Source organism: Acanthopagrus latus, chromosome 1, assembly GCF_904848185.1.
Source record: "Acanthopagrus latus isolate v.2019 chromosome 1, fAcaLat1.1, whole genome shotgun sequence".
NCBI classification, from domain to species: domain Eukaryota; kingdom Metazoa; phylum Chordata; class Actinopteri; order Spariformes; family Sparidae; genus Acanthopagrus; species Acanthopagrus latus.
The window spans coordinates 13,054,209-13,081,752 of NC_051039.1; the positions used below are offsets into that span (position 1 = coordinate 13,054,209).

A 27,544-nucleotide genomic window follows, 5' to 3' on the forward strand; every position below is an offset into this window, starting at 1 on the left:
ACCATATGTGTTCTTGAAGGGTACAATAAGGATGTAAACAATGCTGAATTTTGAAAAAATCTAAATAATTAAAACAACCAGCTCTGCTGTCATTTTATGAGGGAGGAAATACGTTCAGTGCCGTTGTGAGACCTCAAGAATTCAACCAATGTGAACACATTGTGAATCACCAACACATCCTCACACCTGACAACTGAAAAGATTCTCTGCATTTCTCAACATGACATATATCACTGTTTCCATAACAACATGGCCGCTTCAGCTACATTGTGCGACAACGGGTATACAATGTTTTTACATTTTTAATTTTGCATGGACCTATGATTGACCCCTGTGGACCACCACAGGTTGGAGGGCATTGGGAAAAATGGCAGTGAAACTTGTTGATAAGTAAGAGGTACAGCAGAGTGTCAACACCTTTGTCATGCATTTTAAGACTGAAAGTCATACAGCTTCAGTATATGTCTCTTACAGACTGCACAGGCAACAGAACATCATAATTACAACACACAGAGAAGATAATTTACCACAGTGGTTAAGCAGATATCCCCACACTGAAATGTGACTGTCTTGAAAAAGTAAATACCATAAAGGAAAAGTGACGGATCTTCCTGATTCCATCTCCCCCAGGGAGACAAAATCCTGTCTGAACATGACCAAACACTTATCTCTTCATGACACTTAAAACACACAGGCGCCATCCTCTCACGCAATAACTGCCTCTACCCCACAAGCTTCCCTTCTTGGAACTTAAGATCACATAAATTCATTCAACTTCTATCACCCACAGCAGAGGAGATGTTGACAGCCTGCTTAATAACCCTAATTTGACATGTCACACCTTCAGTATAATGTCCTCAGCACTATATGGTACCCCTGTGAAGTTTTAAAGTCACGTGGAAATACACAAATGCTCAATAGGAGGGTCTATATGAATCTGTCTGTACTGTGTCAGGCGATGGAATGATAAACAGAGGCAACACATGTGTCTGAGTGGATATAGGTGGCCTATTCAGCCACATTTTCAGGGCCACAGAATATAAATGTGTTAAAACAATGCCATTTTTTTCTCTGCTCTGCTTCTGTAGATTAGCTTTCTTAATTGAAAAGGGAAAACATTAAAAGGGAAAATAAGAGAGAACAATTCACAATGCACTCCCTCTAGTCCTGGGTTTAAATGTCCAATGGAACATACTGCTAATGTTTACATTCTATAATGATGCATGATTTCCCTGTTTACTTTAGCCCCATTTCACATGTGTCACCTTTTAGAGACAACGAGGATCAGATATTGAGGTATTTAACAGGATAATAAAAAGTGCGACAAACCAGGATAGGGTTAAGAAAGGAGTCGTTGGAGACAGGAGATTGCGGATTGCCAAACAGACAGGATGTTTGCTAAAACGGCTACAACAATAACAGCTGGTTAAATATAGGGAAACAAGGCCAAAAAAATTTGATTTAGATTTGTGTTGCTGAACTTTTTTTGGGTTGTTTTTTTTCTTCTGTATTTCACTGTAGATCATCTCACAAACTCTTGGATTCATCTGGTGACCCTTTTGAAAGAGAAGACAGAACTATACCAGTGCTACCAGTAAATAAAGTGCAGGAGGGCCTCCACCTCAAGCAGCTTCAATATGGTATAACAAGACTTGCATATTGTATTTAGTATTACATCACAAACAATATTCTAATACCATTATAAAGACAATATATCGTTCTTGGGAGGCATTTCTCTGTACTTTTCTATTATCTGATAGTATTTATGTACTTTGGTTGTTAATGTAAGTGAAATTTTGGGGCCTTTGACATGTAATAGAGTAATTTTTGGTTGTCATTCTGCTTTAGTTAAATAAAAGATCTGGCCTTTCACAACTGCACTTTTTTCTTGTTTCCAATGGGACCATTTACAGCATTAACACAAGCCTTCAAGACATAAATTTCCAGTGTGTGTGCACATTGCCAAAGGGAGCTGTTTCTTTCGTGGTGTCTGGGTTTTCACTGATCCCTTTGTTTGTTTTAGCTGGTGGGGCCGTTCATCACAGCGGTTTCCAACACTGTAGGTTCTCTTATGTTTACTGTGTGTGGTTCCAAATCAGATAATGAAGGACTTAACTCTCAACTGTAATCTGCAAAACGGTATGCCAGACATTCTAGTTTCCAAACTGCTGAGCTAATGAGTTTCCATACACGAGATAACAGTTGTTTCATTAGTCCTTCAAAAGCTTTATCCTGGCACAAAATTAGATTTTTTTTTCTGTGTTTGCTAACTTGAAAACAGTGCAGTGCGAAGTGTAATGAGGGCACGCAAAGTTAGACACTCTGACAAGAAATTTAAATTTGGTTTTGTTTCAGGAAATTAACACAAAGCTGATACATGAATAATTTAATAGACAGATTTTTTTTTGTCACTTTCAGAATGGAACATTCCCATCATTCATTTGAGCCGAAAGAGGAAACAATGAGGAATGAAGTCTTGAAATATCCTCATGGTGTTAAAATAGAACAAATGTGGGGAAATGAAAATTAAGAAATCTGTTCACAACTTCATGGATTGTCAAGCAGATGCTTTTGGTTTCAGCTTGGAGTCAGAAACCTTCAAAGCAACATAGACCTATATTATCTAACGGTAAAAAAATCCCAACTACAAACTGTAAATTAACTTGTTGTAACGTGGTAATGATTCAACCCGACAGTGGATTTTCTGTTTGCCTTTAAGGTGAGATGCCGTCTGGATCTGCAGGTAAAAGAACCCGGCTCCTCTTGGCCTCAGTGAACCTTAATTTTTTTTATATTAAAAAAATTACATGTTGATGAATCTTTCAACTTTTCAACCCTTAATTTTTATGGGAAAAATCGAGCCCATGGGCCTGAATAGACTGGTGAATGTGAGGTTTATAGGGTAAAGGGTCTACAATGAGACAGAGTAATTTTTCTGCAGCCATTGCAATCAATTGCGATTGTTCAATCATTATTTACTTCAGAAAGATAAATTAAAGCAAAAAGTTGTATATTGCCTGTTCAAATAAATGAAACCATCTGAGAAGTTTAGAGGGCAAATGTCTTATTGGGGAAATGGCAAACAATTTTCTGAAACATGACTTAGAAACTCAACAACACTGCTACTTTTTAAAGCAATCTTTAACAATGCACTGTATTTATTTGACAAGATGTTTCTATGTAAAATGTATAGCTATAGCTGTGAAATGTAAAATGAAATAAAAGGTACCTATATAGGTGCTCCAGTACAGTACTGAGTAAATGTACTCCTGTATCATCACTTATTTATGTTAAGCTATTGTGTGTATGCAGTAGAGGATAGGAAATTTGGCATTTCCTCCCTGTCACTATCAGTAACATCAGCATTTTAATCTTAATATTTAGAGCACTAAATCACATTTATTACAGCGCTGAATAGTCTTCATCATACTTTGAAGTCGATCTAAGTGGTGTCTCTCAGTCGTTATCACTTTATCATTATGATAACTTCATGTCATGTTATTTTTTTTTTTCCCCTTCTTAAATCAGCGTTAGGGCGATACAGAGAGGAGCAAACTTCCAAACCATGTAATTAACCATAAGAGGGGCCCTTACCCTGCATGCTCTCTTTTTTTACTTTTGAAGATTTCTTCAAACACATAGCTCTGCGTGTTTTACTGGATGTGATTGGCTGTCACAGGATGTTACCGTATATAAATGCCATCCATGTTTGAGATGAAGTAGATTGCTTGCCATAACCGAGGAGACACATCTTCAGTTTCTCTCTGCACGAGGACAAAAAAAAAGGTGAGATGGACTTTTCAAATGGAAACAATTCAGCACTGTGGGATTGTAACTCCTGGAGCCAATTATCTATGTTATCATTTTAGCTTTAAAAATGGTTTATCTTATTTTGCAGTGGAATTGAATGAAAATATATGTATGCATGTATATATGTATATATATATATATATATATATACATATATATATATATATATATATATATATATATATATATATATATATATATATATATATACACATACATACATACATACATACATACATACATACATACATACATACATATATAATTCCACGTTCTTTCCATAGGAACAATCATGATGAAGCTCTTTGTGTGCATGATGTTCCTGCTGGTTACTACACTGGCTGCTCCTGTAAGTATTTCTTAAACATGATGTGTCAGTAAGTCTCCTGACAGATCCATTTTAATGATTTTAAACATTTTTTTTCTGGAGAGAAAAAATACCAAAAAAACATTTTGTAATTCCTCTTGTTTGATTTGCAGGCTCCAGGGAGTGAAAGCGAGGAAAATGTAGGAAATTTCACTTTTCTTTTCTTTTCTGTGAAGTTGTTGTGTCTGTCTGCCTTCAATGGCGTGTCCGAACATGTTTTTGTCATGTCATCAGCTGTACAGTCTGATAGATGTCTCGCAGAGAGATAATAATTGACTTAATTGCAGAGCATGTCTTGAGATGTCTGGTATTTTTTCAGCAGGTTGCGGCACATGCTAATGAGGCCCTGAGGTGGATGGAGATGTACAGGATGTTTCAGCAGCAGGTAGTGGGGGTTTACTGTAGTTCCACCCAAAACAATTACAATAAAAGTATATATCTTTAAATCAATTGCTCGACAATTCAGGCAGTTTGGCATTAATCGTTAATTATAATCCTTAATCTGTATTTTTTCAGGGTGTAGTTGGAAACCCCTTCCTTCCTGCTGCTGATGCTCCTGTAAGTTTATGTATTTATTTATTTATCGGTTTATTTGACTCGGAGAATACATGTAGGCATTGTTTTATTTAACCAGCGATATTATGTAACTTTTTAACCTTGAAATAACAGCGTCTAATCCATGTTGATGAATGACTGTCTTGTAAATAAGTGAATGGTGTTTCTGTCTCAGCCACTCCGCCCTCCATCACTTGATTTTGCTTTATGTAACTTCAGTAAGAGGGTAGCCAGTCAGTTAAACAATAGTAAACATGTGATAAGATGGTGGTGTGCACATGGAGTAGGGTTGCCTCAATAGCTTAACATGATTATATAAATTGAAAGCACTTCAGTTTAGTCTTGAAGGTCTTGGCCAGTTTTCTGATATGTTCCCCAAATTTTAATTAGGGTCCATGATGACACCTAGATATTTGCAAACATTTACTTTCTCTAATTCCTTCTGAGCAATACTTGTTGTAAAACCATCACATATTTTTTGCCCTATCGAAAAGCAATCGGAAACCTTTCTGCACAGTTCACAGTTCAGCCTGTTGTGGAGTCTTTGTCGACACATGAATGATTGCATCATCAGCAAACACTTGACATCCAACCTCTTTAGAGCTGTCCGGTAGGTCATAAAGGTATAAGCAAAAGAAAAGTGATTCCAGAATGGAACCTTGTGGTGTGCCAGATTTGCAATTTCGAAAGGCCGATGTCAGAAACAATCACTTTGAAACATTACTCTCAGGACTCCAGATTTGGTGTAAACCAACTGAGAGACTGCTGGGGAAAGTTTTGCTTTTTTGAGTTTATTCAGAAGTTAATAATGATTCACAGTGTCACACACAAAAAAAATACTGCTCCTTCTTCTTTACCATCATATATATCTATCGTATCTTGTAATTTCTTATGACTGTAACATAATCTATACTTAAAATAACTTAAGTTTTTTATGTTACTAACTCGTTCATTTTTTATTTGTCTAGGCTGATCCAGCTGCGGCCGCAGTGGTAAGCACACATACAGCACTGCAACATCTAAACTGTTAATGCTCAACACCCTGTTTAATTAAAACTGCTTTATTTATGCAGGTGGACGCTGCAGCAACTGATGTCGCCCCTCCAGCTCCTGTTGTTGCTGGAGATGCGTCAGATGAGGAGGCAGAGGTGAGCAGACAACTTCACACCTAACAATGACAAAAATAAACAGATAGATTTCTCTTTGTGACTACATTTCTCCCTGTATGGAGCGATATTTTTTCCCAAAATGCATTCAAGTTCAGTGGTTTATATACTAATGTACTGTTATGCACAGAGCTATTCCTGCTGAAGGTGACACAATATAATATGATTTGTCTTGCACGAACATCAAAAATCTCGTTGAAGTTGAGTAAAAAAAAAAAAAGGCGACCTTTTGATATTGTAAAAACATCATACAGGCAGCAAAGTAGTACTCACATATTCATAAAAGGAAACACGTCTCCTGCATTTAGTTTCGGTTCGGGGCTTTGCTTTAAAAATAGCAGCAGTGATTTTGTTACGCCAGAAAAAAACTTAAAGTAAAGATAGTAAATCCAGCAGTTGAAAAAAACGAAGACTCTTCTCTTGTGTTGATCATTTTCATCAAAGCAGTAGACCACGACAGTGTGACAGTGACCATGAGCTGAGATCTAAAGGAGCCTATTGGAATTTAACCATCAGCACCTGCATTATTTACACCTGTTCTTGTTTCCCGTTTTGTTTACATGATGTGATGTTTAACATGATAAAAAAATACCTGCATGAATGTAGAGAGAGCCCCTGTTTAGACTTTCTGTTAATTGTGTGTAATCTCCCAAAACGCACTTATATTATACAGTCATTAGTGTGACACCTTTTTGTTCCAGTGGACAACCAAATGTACCTGTAATTTATGCAAGTCAAATCTAAGTCATTGTCCATCTGCTTGGCACAGGAGGGCAATGCTGCCCCCAAAGCTGCTGGTGCTGCCCCCCTCAATTCTGATGAGGTAGAGGAGGTCGAGGAGGCGGAGGTCGCTGAGGCTGAACCAGCTGTGGTCGAGGCAGCACCAGCAGAGCCTGCAGCGGACCCTGCGGCAGCTGTCGAGCCAGCTGTGGTTGACGTCCCTGTGGATGCTGTGCTGGTTGATGCTGCTGCTGTGGATGTGCCACCAGTGGATGTGGTCCCCGTCGATGTGGTCCCCGTCGATGTGGCTCCTGTTGATGTGGTTCCCGTCGATGTGGTTCCAGTTGACGTTGCCCCTGCTGATGTCGCCCCTGCTGATGTCGCCCCTGTTGACGTCGCCCCTGCTGACGTCGCCCCTGCTGCAGCTGACGTCCCTGCTGCTGTTGATGCCGTTGCAGCTGATGCTGCAGCAGCAGATCCTGCTCCACTGTAGATATTCCTCTTATTGCTCAAGTGCTCCTGTATTAGCAGTTAGCACAATAGCTGCTAACATCGATGAATATGCAGCACAAAATGATTAAAGCTGTGGCATATTAAATAGAGATTGAAATGGAAAACAATTGAAAATCATAAAAATGTGGAAAAAAAAATCTGTACTGCTCTTTGTTAAAGTGACAACTAGGAACTTTTCAGTATTTACGAAACAGTCTCATTCCTCTGATGATCATAAATGTTTGTAACAGCCAACGGTCATCAGCGATAAGATTGGTATTTTTTTGTTATGATTAATGTGCCTGTGCACAGGTCTGATCACATATCAAATCACATATAAATTACCTCATCGTGTTCCATCCTGTGGTATGTCACTCGCTTCCAAATCCAATGCACGCGCCGCCGGCACGCACTAGCAAAGATTTATAAGACAGCAGGTGCTGCCGTCGTATCGTTTTTGTCAAAAGGGGTCGCTAGAATCAACAAAAACTGAAATTTTCTTGTATGTACTTTAAGCAACACAAGTAAAAAAGTGTGTTTTTTGTTTACAATTGGAAAATTCAATTTACAGTGGAAAATGAAAATGTTCAGCTTTTTAAACCTTTAGCTTCTTTCTGTCTTTAATTTGCGGTTCTGTGTGTGAAATTCAGTTTTGACTGACGAGACACAATTTCCCAAAAAGTGATATAATGAGTCATTGCAACACCTTGTATTAAGTGCTTAGTTGTTTATTGCAGAAAAATATCTCTACTGACAAATAATGCATCCACCTCTTCTTCTCGTTTTTTTTTTTTGTTTTGTTTTGGGTTTTTTTTGAGAAACACTGAGACCAGCTCATATTCTGGGCTGTTTTGACTCAACATTGACAATTCCATGTATGTGACAGTGGACATCTGTGCTTTTCTTATGTCACAAGTCAAAATGTCTGCTGTGAAATTAATCAAATAAAGGCACACTATCAGAAACATACATTTGCTGGATGTGCATTATTTTTTGTACATGCAGCTGGGGAAGCCGGGGATTGGAACTAGTGACCTTCTGATTACAAGACGACCCACACCATCTTGCTCTACCTCCTATAGCCACCCAATTTGATATAGCAACATGAATGGGGTAATGATTTGTTATTTTTCTACAGCTGAATAAACAAGCTGTTCTCAGAGGAACATAAGGTCCCCAGAACACCTAAAAACAGGTGGCAGGGTCCGCCAAAACAGTATGAAATTGTGTTGCCCTTTAAGGTCAGTTTGTTTATTTAGCCACAGAAACGGACCATTTGTTTGTTTAGTTTGTTTAGGCATTAAAAAAAAAAAACGTCATTGAAGATACATTTTGCCTGGTAGTTTTACAAACAATTAACAAGTACAGGACAAAAGCAGGAACATATGAATACAACAATGCATAACTTACAATCAATATTACACACTCATTACATACTGTACAGGCAGAGATGTTTCTCAGCTGTAATGTTATCAAAGCCTGTCACATTAAGACAACTGAGAAAAGGTTGCCACATCAGAGTAAACTTCTCAGCTGATCCCCTCACAGTGTACCTCGTCGTCTCCATCTAAATAACCGACAGCATATCCCCGATCCACTGTGCAAATGTTAGAGGAAGTCCTAGGAATCTTGTCAAAAGACTGCAGACACCACTTCAGCCAACAGGGAGTGCCAGTGAACCACAGGATGCCTGCAGCACACAAGGGCAGGAGGATCCCCCTGCTCCACTCAACTGACAGAGGTTCAGATTCTCACGATTCTCATTCAAGAGAAAGGAGCCTGATCCGACTGATCTGAAATCTGTAATACCCCGGCGTGATATAATAGGATCAGAGCTGAGAGTGCTGACTGAGCAGGAGCGACCAATCTGTGTGTGTGTGTGTGTGTGTGTGCGCGCTCACGCGTGTGTGTGTGTGTGAGAGAGAGAGAGAGACTAAATCCTCTGCTGTTCCGCAAATGGTCAGGAAAATTACAGTCTGTTGCAGATAAAGAAAAAAAAGTGCCAACACAAGATGTTTTTCTGTGTCCTGGACCATCACTAACGGGTCACTGAGGGTTGTCCAACCTTCACTTCAGCGTATCTCATCTCCCACCAGAGTGGACAAATATTGAGGATGAGTGACTTTGCCTCTCCTCTTCTCAGCCAACTCTAATCCACAAATCCTTATCAGGGTCACTGAGACTCTATGACACAGTTAGTTAGACTCAGTGCTTATGGGTGACACTTGTGTAGCTACATTTTGATATTTGTTTTTAATTAGCATCTGATTATTGGTGCTACAAATCTGCTGCTGCTGCTGTTGCTGTTGCTTCAGATTCCAATAAAACTACAAAAGGATTAAAGAAAAATGGACTTCACGTTACAATAACAAGCGGAAAAGGTAAGTTACATGAAATGTATGCATCATCACTATTACAATGTTGCAACTGTAGCATGAGCTTTTTGTGCGACCAGACTGAGGGACACATCTAAACTGTACTGTAGTCCCATACATTACTTAAGAACCAAACAAACAAAATCAAAACTAATCCAATTTACATGCTGCTGGAAAGAAATCTGTAAGAATTGTTAATCAATCAGATTATAACGCACAAAATAACTTGCTCTCTAACTGTACTTAGAGGTTGTTCAATAAAAACGGAACAGGTATGTTTACAAGAAAAGCAAGGGCCAGCCAAATAAAAGACTTGATGTGTATCTCTTAAAGAGGTGAACTTGGGGATTTAGTCTTGACAGGGAATTAAGACTGTGTGGTTAACTTTGCAAAAAGTGTTTTAAGAAAAGGTGGTAAGCAAATATTTTGTGTCTGAAAAGTTTTGGAAGTTTTGTTTTTGTTCTGTTGTGTTTTCTTGCCTATTAAGATATGAGCTGCTTATGATGTGTTAAAAGGGTCATAACATAGACGTAAGCTTAAGTCTTATATGTCAATATAATGTTTGTGCTGTCTTTGTTTTTTCTTTGTTTATCTATTTCTATTCGCACATGTTGTTGAAAATTGTTGACCAAAATAAACTGGAGTGAGTGCTGAACACGTACTACAGTTTCTCTCCATTCATCTGCTGCTGAACTGTGAACCTTTCAGACTGCCAACATACTAATGCAGTGAACACAACTTTGAATGAATTCACTTATGGTTTCTGGTCCTCTTGATATTGCACCTCAGTGATACGGGCATTAATTGCTCTTCTGCTTCTTTTCACACAGCTGAATATTTTATCTGTTCGGCAGTATTTAAAATACAGTTTCTGACCAAGGACTTTATGAACAGTAGGTGTGGGGTGGATGAAAAGAGTAGCACAGCATAAAATAAGTTTGTCTTCATTCTGTATGGCCACCAAAAGGCATCAGAGTGGTTGGATGCACTGTTTTCCTTGTAGCTCTCTTCAGCGGGAACATTTTCTCTTATCTCGTTGCAGGGTAAAACTGCTGCCATGACCACTTCGGCCACCCCGCCCCACCTCGCTGCGCCGCCTCACACTGCACCACAACTCGCCTCGGACAGTGAAGAGCTCAGCGAGGACGACCTGTGAGCAAAACTCTCAAACAGAGAGCTTACAATGCACTACTGAGAAGACTTAATTAGTTTTATATGTAACACATTGTCTTTCTCTCAGAAGTGCACCGCAATCAACCCCTCATCATCTGTTCAATGTGAATAACAGCAATAACAATGAAGAGTGAGTATGGCTTTAACTCTGAGGAGATAAGTGAAGCCCTTGTAAAACACAGTTCCTATTATGATGTATGGCACAGAGTCATTAAATGTGTTAATTATTATTATTTTTTTTTCCAGGGAGGAAAAGGAAAAAAAGAAAAAGGAGAGGAAAGAACAGAAGAAGAAGGAGAAGAAAGAGTAATTCTGATATATTACAAAACCGTTTTTGTTGCTCGAAAGAGTGTTTAATGCTCGGTGTTCTCTAATGTATCGCTGCACATTACAGGAAGAAGGAGCAGGAGCAGAGGGAAAAGGAGGAGAAGGAAAAGGAAGAAAAGGAAAAGAAGGAAAAGGAAGAGAAGGAGAAGAAGGAGAAGGAAGAAAAGGAGAAGAAGGAAAAGGAGGAGAAAGAAAAAAATAAGTAAGAGCATCGCTCCAAGAAACATCCTCAAGGCACCTTTTCGAATTCTGCTTCTGATGTGTTGTTTCCATTCTTTTCCCTGTTCTAATAGGCCCAAAGAGCTATTTGTCATTAATCCTGCTGGAAGTTTGTATTACAACTGGCTGTTCATCATCACAATACCAGTCATGTACAACTGGACCATGATCATTGCCAGGTGACTTCTACAAAACCACTGATTCTTTTTCGCCTTAAACGTTTTCCCTGCTGGTCAAATGTTCATTTCACTCCCTTCTGCCCCATTAAGTGTCATTCATATCCTATTTTATATGATGCTGTCACAAATGGTTACAATTTAAGCAGCAGTCTGAAACTGTGCAGAGAAATTGGTCTTTCAAAAGCGGCTGGAAAAATTTTGATTAAGACACAAGAGGCAAACACATTATTTTTCATGCGAGTAAAACATCAGGGTGCTGGGAGCTCTTCTCTTCTCTTCTCTTCTCTTCTCTTGTCTGTCGGTATTTCCTCGTGCTCATGCACCTGTTCATGTGCTCAACATCCATAGGTGCCTCACATCTCACAAAACCTGCTACACAAGCACAATGAACATCTGCTCATTTACAAAACACACTCATGGCTGTCCGTCTCCTTCTCCAGGGCTTGCTTTGAGGAACTGCAGCACAACTTCCTCATTTACTGGGTTATTCTGGACTACAGCTCAGACCTTATCTACCTGGCCGATATGTTCTTCAGGACCAGAACAGGTAAAAAAAAAAAAATAAAAAAAAATAAAAAAACTTGATCCAGGGCCTGCAGAGAAGCTTTAAGAAATATGCAAAAGAAATAAGGAACATTTTCCGTATTCATCCCCCCATGAAGATACCATCAACAGCAGCAGCTCATTAAAAGGTCCCTAATGTGATTTCAACATAAGCTGTTGGGAAACAAAATCAACAGTCTGTGAAAAGAATGCTCTCTAAACCTCTGGTGAAACCAGCACGAGGCTTCAGTATCATGCTTGAGTATTTCCTGGTTAGAGAGTTTTAAGCACAGTTATCCCTGCCTGTTTTTCTGTTCCTCCTCTGCTGTGTTACGAGGAAACACAGATAGACACTTTTCAACTAATAGACTGAAACTGCAAGATGAGCACCTAATTAATCTAGACTTCTCAAGTGTTATTTATTAGCTTCACCTGAACTTGCAAACACAGCAACAACAACTTAGGATTTCCTCCCCCAACACAGTTTTTAACATTTTCTATACAGACAGTTCGGGGGAGGAGAATGATTACAGAGACTGAGAACTGCCTCAGTGTACGTCTGGGCTTGCGGTATGGTGTGTGGAATAGACATAAAATAATGTGGACCTATTTTTGAAGCCCTCCCAACACAACAAAACAAAACAAAAAAAAACATATTCACCGGTCAAGAATTGTCATGTCATTGTTTTACAGAAGTGAATCATTATTAAGGTGCATTTTTTAGGACACTGACCAACAGTAAGAGGAGAACAAATCTGAAAACAAATTGATCTAAATTCTGAAGATGTGCAAAACATGACATTTTGGTTTGAATGGCGATCATCTGCATGTAATCAAGGGGCTATCATATCAGTGACAATGAACCTTTCTCTATAAACTCTGTACTCGTTTGAATGCAGGTTACCTTGAACAAGGCCTGTTGGTGAAAGACGAGAAGCTGCTCAGGGATCGCTACGTGTCCAGCTTCCAGTTTCGTCTCGACTTCATCTCCATGCTGCCCACTGACATCTTGTATTTGTACTACGGCCTCGACTACCCAGAGATCCGCCTCAACAAGCTGCTGAGAATCGGCCGCTTGATGGAGTTCTTCGCGAGGACCGAGACTAAAACCAACTACCCCAACATCTTCCGCATCGCAAACTTGATCATGTACATCCTCATTATCATCCACTGGAACGCTTGCTTCTTCTTTTCTTTCTCCAAACACATTGGTTTTGGCGCCGACGATTGGGTTTACCCGGCTCTGGATGACCCGGATGAGCCCGCGTTCGGGGAGCCCATGAGGAAGTATTCATTCAGCCTCTACTGGTCCACGCTGACTCTGACTACCATTGGAGAAACTCCACCACCAGCCCTGGACTCAGAGTTTCTCTTCCACGTCGTTGACTTCTTAGTCGGGGTCTTGGTCTTTGCCACCATTGTCGGAAACATCGCCACCATGATCTCCAATATGAATGCTGCACAAGCTCAGTTTCAATCTCGGATTGACAACATCAAGCAGTACATGCAGGTAGATTGCTCTCTTACTTCCACTGAAACAGCTGGAACAAGATTCAGCATGCACGTGTCTTACTTCTACTATTTTTCCTTTCATTTATAGGTCCGAAAGGTCAGCAAGGATCTTGAGCTGCGGGTCATCAAGTGGTTTGACTATCTGTGGAATAACGGCAAGGCACAGGACGAGAGAGAAGTGCTGAGGTATCTGCCAGACAAGCTGAAGGCTGAAATCGCCATCCAAGTCCACATGGACACGCTGAAGAAAGTTCGTATTTTTGCAGACTGTGAGGCGGGACTGCTGATCGAGCTGGTGCTGAAGCTACGTCCACAGGTGTTCAGCCCCGGAGACTATATCTGCAAGAAGGGCGACATTGGCCGTGAGATGTACATCATCAAAGATGGAAAACTGGCGGTTGTTGCTGATGACGGTGTCACGCAGTTTGTCGTGCTGGGGAGCGGCAGCTATTTTGGTGAGATCAGTATCCTGAATATCAAAGGCAGCAAAGCAGGCAACCGGCGAACAGCCAACATCCGCAGCATCGGATACTCAGACCTCTTCTGCCTGTCCAAGGATGACCTGATGGAGTCACTTTTAGAGTATCCAGATGCCAAGGGGATGCTAGAGGAGAAAGGCAGGCAGATCCTGATGAAAGATGGGCTGATAGACTTGGACCCAGCGAACATCATGCCTGAGGCCAAGGAGCTGGAGGAGAAGGTCAATAGACTGTACAGCACGATGGAGCTGATGCAGAGCAAGCTGAAGAAGATTCTGGGAAAATACAAGGTAACTGACAAGACTCTCAGGTGTCGCATCACCGACCTGGAGCGCCAGACGGGAGAGGAGGTAGAAGACGAGGATGAAGAGGAAGAAGAGGTGAAGAAGGAAGAGAAAGAGGCAGAGGGAGAGAAGAAGGAAGAAGAGAAAGGAGATGAGGAGGAAAAGGGGGAAGAGGAAAAAGGTGAGGAGGCGAAGGATGAAGAAGGAAAGGGCGAGGAGGCACAAGAGGAGGAGAAAAAAGACGAGACTACAGAGGAAGATAAAAAATAAACCCATAGCTTCTTTATTACCATGAGCACTTATTATCTAATTAGTTACAATAGGATCTCTTTCTTTTCTTATTGGACTTGGTTCTTAAGGGAAAAGTTCAACCAGCATTTATTAAAATTCAGTCATCATCTACTCACACTCACACCACTAGAAAGTCAGGTGATGTTTTCATAGTCCAGAAAACATTCCTGGACCTTCACAGCAAAACAGCGTTCTAGTAAATATTGTCTTTTAAAATCAAATTTGGATCTCTGGGTTTCTTGAGACTTGGATTACATGGGACCAACTGTATGTAGATACATGTAGATGATACATCACCTCACTTTCCATCGGCACGTGGGTGGGTAGATAATGACTGAACTGTCACTTTTAGTTGAATTAATCCTTTAAATGACTGACAGATGAATAAAAAACTGCAAAAGCCAAAAAAAAAAAACCCAAACTAGTAGAAACTGGATACCACTTGAACTGGTCTTCAAAAGGTATTGCCATTGTATATTTATATGTTATAAAATTAATGACAGTATTTCAGTGGACAAATATCGCCAATGACAATATTGATATTCAATCCAAATAAAATATTGGCTTCAGGTGTCCTATTCATTGTGATTTTCATGACTAGATTTTGCACGATAACCTTCCTAAGCTTGCAGTATACACTGGTGTCCACATGAGGATAGTAAATAGCAAGGTTTTAAAGGTAATCACATGACATACTGTAGCTCTGCAGTGTGCTCTGAACTAAAAGGTTACCAATCACTGGTAATAAGGGTGATTAAAGCAGAGGAAAGGTTTTCTGCAATGCAATTTCTTTTCACAGCGCATATGTTCAGTGCTACAGGAGGATTTTATGAATTGGATTATCTGAAGGTAAGCAAGTCAGGGTTTTTTAAAAAAAAATTCATGAATAAAAAAAATGTACCTCATATAGAGAAGCCACAGTGAGCAAATGTCAGCAGTGAAGAAAGAAGAATGCATTGCAGTGATATGTGTGACCTTTACCACCAAGAAGATGGCCACAAAAGTTCTTCGACGAGCTCATTCAACATTTCAATCTGAGTTCCCACCAAACTGCAGCACAGCAGCAGCGAAAATTACTCTATTTCAAACTGTTGAGGCTTTTTTCTCCTTAGCTGAATCTAAAGGTGAGCATGTGTTATTGCTGAAATAAAAAAAAATCAGAATACATTCATTATGTTAAAACAAAAAATGGCTACTGCTGTTGGGAAAATCACAGGGTTTGTATACCTGTCTGGTTTTAAGCGACAGTGCTCAAAGCAGTTAGAAGAAAAGAGCTGACTTCCTAAACTGAAAAGTGTTTCGGCTTGAAGACAGAGGCTTTAAAAGAAAGTCAGTTGCGTATGTGTGTGGCACTTGGCTTCACATCACTGACCATATTTGATTTGTTTTTGCACAGAAAGGATGTAAAGAAAACATTTTCATGCCCAAAAGCTCTCAAATCTTCCTCACCTGTCAGTAATTATGTGTACACATACATCACCGCAAACCAGAAAGCCAGATGCCAGCGAGAACAAAAAAAGAAACGCTCTCCTCTAAATAAGCAGCCGAGCCTGTGACTATTGATTATCTTTTGTGTTTGTCTCTTAGCGCTGGTTACTACAGGTGGCACATGCCACTAACGCGCTTTAATGCAGTAATCCATCACTGATAAGCCAAACTGCGAAGAAAAGCAACCAGTTTGTGATAACAGGTGTGCATCACATCCTGAGTCACTTGTATGTGCCCACTGTGACACAATCTGTTTGTGCTGAGTTATCTCTTTCCATCACATAGAAGAGGCAACAGTAAAAATCACTGAGGATGCCCAGGCGTGTTCTGAATCTTTTAAATGTCACACGTTAAAAGTACATCTGGCTTTATGGTTGGACTGTGTTTAAAAAAGATTATCATAATTGTTTGTTATGTTGAGAAGTCCTCCAATTATCAATTACAGGTTAACAGTGTGTGAAACAATGCAAAGTGTCCACTGTGATATGAAATTAGGAAAGGCTGCATATTTTCACATTGGAGAAGCTGGAACCATTTATGTCCCATTAGAATTGCAGGTAGGTGGTTGAGGTGATTGGTGGATGTACACTACTAAGTGCAGGATTGTGACTTTAAAGACCAAAGCTTGTGTCTTTCATCCCACCCCAATTGCCAGAATAGAGGTAGGCATTGCACCATCTTGGATACCACTGATACTCGTCTGTTTCTGTTTCTCTAGATTTCAGCTTCACATTTCATTTATGATTTTGGGGGTATCAGTGCTGTGCTTATTATCTGAATAGGCTTTGTCATAAAACCACATGGTAAGGGTTCAGAAAGATTTTGGACTAAAACGCTATTTTGTGTCAAATAGCTCATAAATATTACGTCTTGTTAAAGAAAAAAAAAAACGGGTTCAGTGCCAACAAAAAGACGCTAAATCTCTGATGGTTGTAAAAAATACAGTTTTTTTTGCTGTCAAGATGGCTGTAAAATGCCCTAATGGTGGCTCCCTTGGCAGCTGTCTCACAAAGAAACGCTGAGATGACCCAATAGTTGGGCCACAGCGATTGATGCATTCCAAAATGGTATATAGAAATTACCTAGTCAACTGAAATGGGAAACGAGCAAAATGGTGTTCAACAGTGGTCATTTGCTTAGCAGCCATCTTGCTGAATGCAAAAAATTACCTGGTTTTGGTATCTTGCTTCGCATCAAAATACCAAGTTTTATTGCCACAAAGATGGCAGGAAAATGCCCCAAAGTCTCATTAAGAATAGAGTTTTTGATGACACAAAGGTAACTGCTCAGTAAGCTTCGACTCACTCACAAAAATTACCCTGGTTGTATTGTCACAAAGATGACGCAGATGTGTCAACACAGACATATAACTTTGGTCGATTCTCTTGAACACTGGTCTCTGAATAATAAATAATAACAAATACATAGAAAGATATAACACACACACAGTTTCCCTCTCTTCCACATACCAGGTCTGATCCTGTATATCCTTTGCTTTCACACTCCACATAGTATAAATATTAATGTCCCATTCTCTGTGTTGTAATGAACTCGACTGCGATAGCCAATGGAACTGTCTTGGTAGAGCGGGTGCAGTGAAGTGATTGAGTGCATGTCATTTATCCCGGGGAATGCCACCTATTAGGCTGATTTCCCGGAGGAGAAATTTCTCCGTGGCATTCAGAGCCAGGGGGTCTTCGCTGTATTGAGCAGTATCAGCGCAGACAATCATCAAGAAGATTCATATGTTAGCAAATGTAAAAGACATGTGGACGAGAAGTAAAGCTGTTTTTTTGTTTTTGTTTTTTTCATTTATTTTTGTTTAGCCTACATTGGTCAGGGACTGTTTTCGTCTGTGGCTTAATGCACGTTTGATGCTCCACTGAGTATTTACAACAGCAGGAGGGTTTATGAGGATTTGACTGGATGGTTTTGTGTGTTTGGCCAACAAGGAGCTCTACTGTACATCACACAGGAGCAAGATATTTCAGGCTTGGCTGCAGAGAAGATTTTTTTTTTTTTTTTTTGGATTAACATGTTGTTGGTTTTGGTCTTTTTATGGGATTGCTGACAATAACAAGCCCATTGAGTGTTACCAGCGTTATCCATGAACCATTCATGCCCATCAAGTACTCCCTAAAGTACTAATCTGGGATACTTCTACCTGAGCATTTCCATTTTAAACCACTTTATTCCCTGATTCTATACATTTCTCCATATTAATTATTAAGTCTAGCTCTGTACTAGACATTAGACCACACACACACACCCAAGCACGCGCACGCACGCACACACGCACAGTGAAAAATGCTAAATTAAACTATTCAAAGCAAATTTGAAAGGATTAAGAAGTAAAACAAAAGAACAGAGAACTTTAACATATTCACATTCTCCTTGGTAAAGCTGGCTGGCAGCTACTGATTAACCTTTGCCTCCCAGGTAGGAAAGTTTGACACCTCCTTAATTAAAAGAGGCAGTTTAGTCTGTTTTATTCAGTCCTAGACACCAGAGGGGGAATTTAACCTGTCTAAGCTTGGCACGTAAAGATTCAACTTGGCTTACGTTGTCTCTGGATTTGGCAGTTATTACGGAGATTACAGTTTAACCAGGGCCCTTATGTCCATATTAGATGACTCTGCACCTCAGGAATTTTCTTAAGGTTTATTTTTTTGGAGATTAGGTGAGAGGAGCGAAGGGAGAATGTGGGAATTCAAAGCAACAATGATATGCAGCCATACACAGACAGTGGGCATTAAGATTCATGGTCTAAACTTTGTTGAGATGTTTCAGTTTCCAAACGCTACACATAACTTTAACCATAACCTTTCCCTAACTTTAATAATACCATAGTTTGATGGTTTACAACAGAGTTCAGGCTCAGTCCCCAACAAAACAGAGTTAAAGGGGTAGTTGTTAAAATATCCCCCTATGATAATAGTTGGACAACCCTTCAAGACCCTCATGAGTCAATAGTTGTCAGTGGCATTTATGTAAATAGACACATGTCAAATATGCCGTCTATGGCAATCGTGGTGTCATTATAATGGTTTATGGGTAAGCCTTTCTTTTACAGTCCTGATAAATTCATGGTAACACAAAAGTGTTACTAGGTAATCACTAATGGTAATAAGAAAGTAGATACAATGAAACTATGGCCAAAATACTGGGCATTTACCTGGTAAATATATGGTAAATTATAGTGTGTTATTGAGTAATTATTATGAAGGTAAATACAATGAAACTATGGCCAAAATACTGGGCATTTACCTGGTAACCATATGGTAAATGTAGTGTGTTATTGGGTAATTACTGCTGGTAATAAGCAGGTAGTTAGAGTCCTAGCTATTTACCCAGTAAATATATGGTGACAAAAATGTGTTACTAGGTATTGTATTTACTTTCTTATTAGCCTTGGTAATTACCTAGTAACACTTTTGTGTTACCATGAATTTACCAGCTTAATACCTGGTAATTAAGGGATCGTAAAAGAAAGGCTTACTGGTTTTGGCAATTTATCTGATGGAGATTCAAAAAAGCATGGAAGCCCACATCATTCACAACTTCACAGTCATCAAATCGAAGGGAAAAGTGCTTCATTACCGGGCTGCTAGCTGTGCTTTATAGGGTTAACATTAGCAGCCTGTGCTGCCACCCTGCCAGTCTTCACTGATATTAGAGGAGTGGTACCAACTGCAGCAAGTTCACTGATGGACTTACACCATCAGAGGGGAATACTGAATGATTGCACATTGAAATACAGGGAATATAAAGATGTAAGACAAAGATTGCATAAAAATACATTTCTATTCTGTGTTTTATATGGAAAACTATATATGCATATTACATAGTGGCTTTAATTATGCTGTAAGACAGTGAAGTGATATGTTCACTTGGTTGTCGGTGTAAATATTCACACGGAAGAAGAAGAAGTGCAAGTAGTCACACAGAGGAAGTTGTATGGTTGCTTTTACAACATCTCAAAAATAGTAACTCATACAGCTGCAACTTGTGAAAACGCTGCTGTTAATGAATCATTGCTAATTAACCAGTAATGTCTGTATGAACGTAACGATGAAAGAACTGAATGGAGGAAAAGATCTGCTCAGGAAAAATTGTCTCTCTGGTCCTTGAAACCAGGACTAGTATGACACAGGAAGGAGGCTGCTCATATAAGCCTGCCATTCGCTTACCCTTTCAGCTGGCATTCTCCTCCCTTTTGGATATCTGTTGCTATTTTCCAAAGGTGCTGCTCGCTGCTTCCCTGGGCTTCATGCCGCCCAAGACGATTGTGATTGTTTCAAAGAACACAAACAGGCCCGTAAAGTTTTTGTTTGTCTCCTCCACCAGATTGATGGGTTCAGCCTGACCTTTCTCCAACCGTCAGCTTTCTAAAACAAAGTGTGCCAATGATTCTGCCATGACTAACTACCAGATCATTAACCCTTCACTCCTGCCATTCATTCAGTGGAACTGTATTGACGTTGACTGCCAGTAATCTGCCATACCCTCTCTCCCAGGTCTCGAAGATCACAGAACAGTAATGTTGCATGTGGGTAACTGAAGTACACCTCTGGTGTGACAAAAGTTATGCCTGTTGATTGGTGTCAGTGTGAAGGTGTGGTATATTTGCACAGCAAGGGGACATATTCATAGTGACGGAACAGGAACTCTATTATTTTCTCCATATGCTTCTGACGTGTAAAACATTTCCACATCTTGGCTTGTCATTTTAATTACACTCAGGATGTCAGGAACACTTTCTTCTTGTGAGAGTAGCAGTTGACAGAAGGTCAGTCCATCTGCATGTGGAGTACCTTTACAACTACACTCATTTTAAATGAGGTTATGACAAAACTGTCCTGACTCTAAAATGTTTTAGTAGCACGAACATGCCCTCTGACAACCTTCAATTGATTAGTGTGTGACAGTGTGTTGGCGGTCATTACTCACACACTCACTTTGCAAAAAGTACAATAAGCTACGAAGTAACGCTTTCACATGATATTCTGCCTAGTAATGTTCAACTGTTAATGGCTGAGTTAAGGGCTAATAAAAACATAACTTAGAAGTAATGCTCCTTCATTAGGAAATAAATTGCTGTCCCCGGTTACATTTTCCAATTGATCAAAGTAAATAGCCCGGAGCCCTGACACGAGGCCGGACCATCACAGAGGCAGCTGCGAAACAGCACTGCAGCTGAAGCTACGTAACTGCTGCCCTCGTCGTTCTTTTTATAGGAAATATGCAGTGAGAGATGTGCAGAATATGACATTTCAAGTCAGAGTATTTAATTACAAAAAAACGATCAAGTGTGAAACACCCGCATAACAAAGCCGCGAACACACAATGAGCCCACAGCACCTCATTAAGCAGAGCAGCCGGGGCTCAAGACTGGGGAAAATATCAATCGCATGTAAAGGAAGCATTTTTGTCTGGTTACTGTGTTCTTTGACAGCTTTTACTGTAAACCATACTCTCCTAACATATGCAAAATGTACTTAACACTGTGTGATTCATTTAAGCCCCTAAGCTTTACACATGATATATGTGGGAACTGCCCACCCATTGAATTCATGCTCCAAGCAGCCGGAGTACAGAGCTTACAGCTGCTGACTGACAGACTGCAACTAGTTAGCTCAGTTAGCTGTGCAACTTACAGTAGCCGACTCTGCGCGCACTGGAGGTTTGGCACATCAGGGGAGTGTTGATGTTAAGGTTACACAACTTAGTAGCAGAGGAGTTTTGGACCACCTAGAGGTCTTACCTTGTCAGAACAGAGGATGGGCTGTTTGGGAGAAGTGATATAAAGCCATGGCAAAAGTTTTTAATAGTGGGATTCAAATATTTCTTAAAGACATAAGTAATTAGTACATTTGTGTAGACTGCAAATTGGCCACTTATTATAAATAAAGCCCAACAGGTAGAGACAGGAGAAAAGGAGGCATCTTGTACAGTAATGATTCAGGGCTTATCACTACTGTCACACATTTTTAAAGGGACTTTCATAACCTGACATGGAGTAGAATACAAGCAAATTCATTTTAATGGGTTTTGACCTATTAGTCAGGGAAAAAATTCACAATCTGCAGCTGGATTTATTGGGGGGGGTTAGATTCATGACTGTATCTTGCTCTAATGGCTGACAAAATCTCTCAGACAGAAACATAAACACCTGCAAATCATAGGTGTCTCCAAGAACATGCTTAGCCATGATGACAAACACACCCACACAGACACACAGTCACACACACACAGACAGAGGTAAAAAAAACAAAAAAAAGCTACCAGCTATGCTGTCGCAGGTGTTAACAACTTGTGATATATGTAGTGTATGCGGTTACATTTTTAATTGATTGAAGTAAATAGCCCTGAGCCCCCGGAGGGTCTCTGACACACCACAGAGGCAGCTGTCAAATGAACTGATGACAACGCTGTGGCCGAAGCTACGCAACTGCCCTCCACACACTTTCACCAGAAACATGCACTCAGAGATGTGCAAAAGGGACATTTTATGTCAAAAAATTTAATTACCCGACAGAAAAAAATCCAACCTCAGCGCCCGCTATGTAACGATAACAATGAGCACACTGCTCCTCATTAGGCAGCGGCATTAAGTCAGAACAGACAGGGGTCGAGACCGGACTGTGAAAATATGCAGCGCATGCAAATGGTTTTCTTTAGCCTGGATCTTTTGTTGTGGTCGCTGTGTTCTTTGACAGCAATAACTGTAAATCTTATTCTTCTTTGATAACCTGTACACAACGTGGCTAATGGGGGGCCCGAATATGTTTTTGTTTCATGCAAATGTAATTATAATGCTCACTTCAGAGCTGCTAGCCTTGTGTGTTGAGATGCATGTCCGGTAAAATCCTGGTGAGGGTCTTTTGTTGTGCGTCATCGCCTTCTCTCATCCCAAGTTTCCAGCCAGTGTCTTCTGTTATGTTTTAATTTATTCCTTTGTTCTAAGCATGTCAATACTGACATCACTGAGGGACGTTTTAATCATTGCAGGGTGAATATGAAATGACATGAAATTCAGAGCACTCTCATTCTGCAGAAAAATGCAAACAATTTTAATGTAAACCTTCCTGACAGCAGGTCTTGTTTTGTCTGCGTCATGCTGTCAACGACAGTCTATCAATCACAAACATTCACATCAACACAATTTCCCTTGTTTTTTGCACGGTATATATTTGAATATGAATCCATAGTAACCCTCAGAGGGCTGGATGTTAGTGTATCAGGACACTTCTGAATATTAAACTACATTTTCACTGCTCCCCTCATTTATCATATTGAGCTACACTGTGGACCTGCACATCCACTAAAGGGAAAAATTCAGGACCCATAAAATACTTGACGGACTGAGACACGATTACATTGTCTCCTAACCCTGCAGCTCTTAAAGAAATCGCATGCCAGGGGTCAGCAATTCTGCAAACTTGGTCGTCCTTTACATGGATCTAACTGCCAATCGGTTCACTCCTACATGTGTCACGAGTGGCCATTTGTCTCCTTTCAGTTACGAGGTAAGATTTTCCACTGATCTTTAATAAAGGTTGCTCTGATCCCGCAGCAGACAACTGCAGGGGTTTTATCAGTGATCAAAGACTCAAGACAAAGCCACAGAGATGAGGTCGATGCCTTCTGTCGGTGGTCACCTCAATGTGAAGTGCACACTGTAGCTGCTGCTGTTTTTTTCTAATTGTGTTTTTCCCTCTTACTGAATGCACCATCGAACTCTGGGGAAAATAGTAACAAGGATAAATGCTACCTATCCAGCTGAAGCTGAATCCAGTTCCTAACAGTGACCTCTACCGGATATCAATATTCAAATGAATATTCCTGAATCCATGAATCACTGAATATGTTTGCCGTCTTTTCATACACAAACTGCATTTTTATCAAATCGACTCTCCATCATGATACCTCTGATGGTATTAACATATCCTCAGGGACCAAACTTCCCAAATTGACAGTGTTTCTCATGAAATTCAATAGTGAAAATGCAGGAATGAAAAGCAGAATAAAAAACTTGTTTGAGAAATGTAGTATGGGCTTAACACATAACCCCCCCCACTGTGAGTAACTGCAACATCAGTCATTTTAACTTCTTGATAGGATTCTGTGATTTATTTTTCAATCAGGAGCAATTTAGTTTTTGTTCCTGCATCGCATAGCTCTCCCTAAGACATTCTATGTTTTGATTAATACTTATGCTAAAAAAAAGTCAATTATGCAACTTCGACTGAATTAGACAGTAGCCTCAAATTTTGAGGAAAGAAAAAAAGTGTGGTAAAATGTTGGCATTTCGTATATTTCAATTTAAAACCACCATGATGCAACAGTTAGCTTAACAATAGCTAAAAGGGGTGGGACAGCTCTAACACCGACGCCAAAACCAACAACCAAATGACAACTGTATCACATTTTCTCTATTCTACTCCTATTGGGAGACAAACATTCAGTGTGTATATTAGATAAGGTCAGGCAAGGACATTATACAAACAGTACTTTGTCATGAGTCACAGAGCGGCTACTGAGAGAAATTATAAAAAAAACTGAGAGAACAAGGATCAAGACAGCTGACCCATGTCTCAGCAGTGAAACAGCCTTCAGTGTGCAGCAAGAGGATGCCTTGTATTTTGTACAAACTCCATGCAAGACTCTAAGCATATGACAGGTACAGGTTAAAAAAAAGTTAATGGTCGCACGAACACATGTGGCCTGTGCAGTTGTAAGAATTGGCTTGCTGGCAGAAGTGATACAGAACCACTCCGGACCGGTAAACACACAGACTTCTTTGGTTTGCAGCTGTGCAGCAGCGTTGCTCCTCTGCGCTCGCCGAGCTTGGACACAGGACTAATGCTGGCAAGGCGGGGTGCTTGTGGAGGGACAACCCACCCTTTGGTCATGTTGCCCGTCTGCTCTCTCTCTATCTAGGCAAAGGAACCCAAATAGAGCAATGGCCAGCTGGTCAGGAGGGACTGCAACAGCTGGATAGGTCAGTGTGTTTACTGGGGAAACTACAGGTCGCAGATCGCTGTAGGTATGGCACAGATTCTATGCAGAGGCATAACTCAAGATTTAGACCTAAGTAAGAACAACATGGCAGGACCTGATTGTCTCTCAGGCCCAATAAACTTCTTCAGATCCTTTTTCTGTGGTGCGGTCTTAGTTGTACTCATAAGGTTAAAGCTTATCCCAGGTTGTGTTACAACTTGTAACAATGGAACTTCTTGTATTTGACATAAATTAATGAATCCGGTGACACAATCGGAGTAATTGAAAACACTGCTATTGGTAATAACAAATAAGAGTACTTTGTGTCCAACTTTGAGAGCCCTTATAGAAAACTTTACCTTTTTTTGCTCCCATTTCTCTGCAAACACTTTGAAAACATAAGATGAATTTCAGGTAGTGTGAAATAGAAGAGCAGTGTGGCCAAACCTTGGTGTGTTGTGCTCCTGCATCCTGCATCACAAGTGATCCATACAATAGACTGAGGTCCCTGCATTCCTCTGCAGTGTAAAGTCTTGCGGTAAAGTGAAAACATCCCACAACTCTTCTCTTGAATTCAAATGTAAAATTTATTCCACTGATTCATTTTCTTTTATCTCATAATGCAACCAAGGGGGGAAACCACTTATAGAACTGGAGCCTTCCTATAGACTAAAATCAAATCATAGCTGGGAATGTGTTTTGGAAACCTGGATGACTCTGGGCTGCTGTCACTGCACACTGAGAAATGCAGTTGCTAAAAAGCTTTGGTGGACTGATTGGATTTGATCAGCTGCTGGAGACATGTAAATGTACCCGTGCGGAGGTTTGCTATAGCACCAAAGGCAATGGAAGCAGATGAAGGAGGTTTATCCGAGTGAACAGTTGGACCTCTGCAGGCGACCTGAGCCTGTTAGTCGTGAGTGTCGATGTGACAGACAAACGGGAGAGTCGCAGACTTTCACTGTGATGCAGCAGTGCACATTTCCACTCGCCGCTGACGCGCAGTGAGGATGATTTAGGGCCGCAATAACAGGAACACTAAGAAAGCGGCTGAATGATTAGCCACACATAATGTGACAGGGATGGAAAATTGAACAAAAGGAGGCGGGGAGGAAGTGAATGAAGTCTATTTGACACCGCAGCCAGGGGTTGAAAACGAGGAGTCGTTGTCCCTCATGGTGCCGCAACATTTCAATATCCTGTTTGTGGCTCATTTGAAATGCTGCTGACACGAGATAATCAGGAAAGGGGTCACGCCAGATAAAGAAGCACAGTGTGGGGAGAGAGGGAGGGAGAGCGCGGTTCCATCCGCTCTGCGTGAGTTTAAAACGGCAGCCACCAGTATCGATCGATCTCTTTCACCATTTGTGCCATTTTGCGCGTCACAGAGTGCGCACGGTGCCGTGCCTGTTGCTGCTGCTGGAGGAGGAGGAGGAGGAGGAGGAGGAAGAGAGGCTGTGCGCTCACATTCAACAGGCACTGGGGGATACTTTCATGTACAATTTCATCGCGTTTTCCTTAGTATATATTTAAAACTGCGGAGTAGTTTGGGGATTTTTTTTTTTCTTTTTTCGGGATGGTGATGCGTTCAAGTCGCGCGCTGTGGTGTGTACACGCAAATCCCCGTCCCTCCACTCTAGTTTCCAGTAGTTAGATCAGATTCCTGAAACAACCACAACACTGACTGCCAGGGAAAGGAGAGGAGGATGGCGGCTCCACACAACGGATCCAACATAACGGGGAACCTCACCAACCAGTTTGTGCAGCCGCCGTGGCGCGTCGCCCTCTGGTCCGTAGCCTACAGCTTCGTGCTGGCGGTGGCGGTGTTCGGAAACCTCATCGTGATATGGATCATTCTCGCCCATAAACGCATGAGGACGGTGACGAACTACTTTCTCCTAAACTTGGCGTTTTCCGACGCGTCGATGGCAGCGTTCAACACTTTGATAAACTTTGTCTACGCCACACACGGGGAGTGGTACTTCGGGAAAGCGTACTGCAAATTCCACAACTTCTTCCCGGTCACATCCGTGTTTGCGAGCATCTACTCCATGACTGCGATAGCTGTGGACAGGTGGGCTTATGCAAATGCTGGAACATGAGTGTATAACGAAATGCTAAATCCTCATCTCTTCTATAGGTGACCAGCTCCATGTGTGCGTAAAATGTAGTGTTGTTATTATTATTATTATTATTATTATTATTATTATTATTATTATTATTATTATTTAAAAAGGGTTATAATCTAGATTTATTCACAATTTCTATAGATTCTGTCTGTATAGGGAGAAATACTCATCAGTGTTGGGGTGTGTGATGAAGAAGAACAGTGTACAAGTAACACAGCATTGATTCCTAACACTACATTTACATTTACACACCTTAATCATCAGAGGAGCAGTGGAATGTGTGGAGCACATACACAGAACATGAATATTTCACGCTATGCAGTATGTACCAAAAAAAGGAAAAAGAAAAAAGGAGATCCATGCACCAAAAACACTTTCATCTCAAGAGCTTCACGCATGATTCTTTTGGACATCTCCTCTCTGATTATTCCA

General features: G+C 40.5%; 3 protein-coding genes across 5 annotated transcripts in view; all 3 read left to right on the forward strand.

Annotated features, from left to right (window-relative positions):
• Positions 1-4,102: 4,102 nt before the first annotated feature.
• On the forward strand, positions 4,103-7,111 carry enam (enamelin). Its single transcript, XM_037113983.1, has 7 exons — positions 4,103-4,159; positions 4,291-4,317; positions 4,497-4,562; positions 4,694-4,735; positions 5,701-5,724; positions 5,806-5,880; positions 6,668-7,111. Exons 1-7 carry the CDS (start codon positions 4,103-4,105, stop codon positions 7,109-7,111), a joined length of 735 nt encoding a protein of 244 aa, XP_036969878.1.
• Positions 7,112-10,542: 3,431 nt separating this feature from the next.
• cnga1a (cyclic nucleotide gated channel subunit alpha 1a) lies at positions 10,543-14,471 on the forward strand. Its single transcript, XM_037114105.1, has 7 exons — positions 10,543-10,637; positions 10,726-10,788; positions 11,053-11,187; positions 11,279-11,383; positions 11,824-11,930; positions 12,826-13,436; positions 13,527-14,471. The coding sequence occupies exons 1-7, from the start codon at positions 10,543-10,545 to the stop codon at positions 14,469-14,471; spliced, it is 2,061 nt and encodes a 686-aa protein (XP_036970000.1).
• Positions 14,472-25,646: 11,175 nt separating this feature from the next.
• Positions 25,647-27,544, forward strand: part of tacr3a (tachykinin receptor 3a) — a 30,274-nt gene continuing 28,376 nt past the window's right edge. For all 3 annotated transcript variants that reach the window (XM_037115280.1, XM_037115288.1, XM_037115296.1), the window contains exon 1: positions 25,647-27,057. In XM_037115280.1, the coding sequence (XP_036971175.1) occupies positions 26,690-27,057 (368 nt within the window). In that variant the 5' untranslated portion in view covers positions 25,647-26,689. The remainder of the gene's footprint in view (positions 27,058-27,544) is intronic.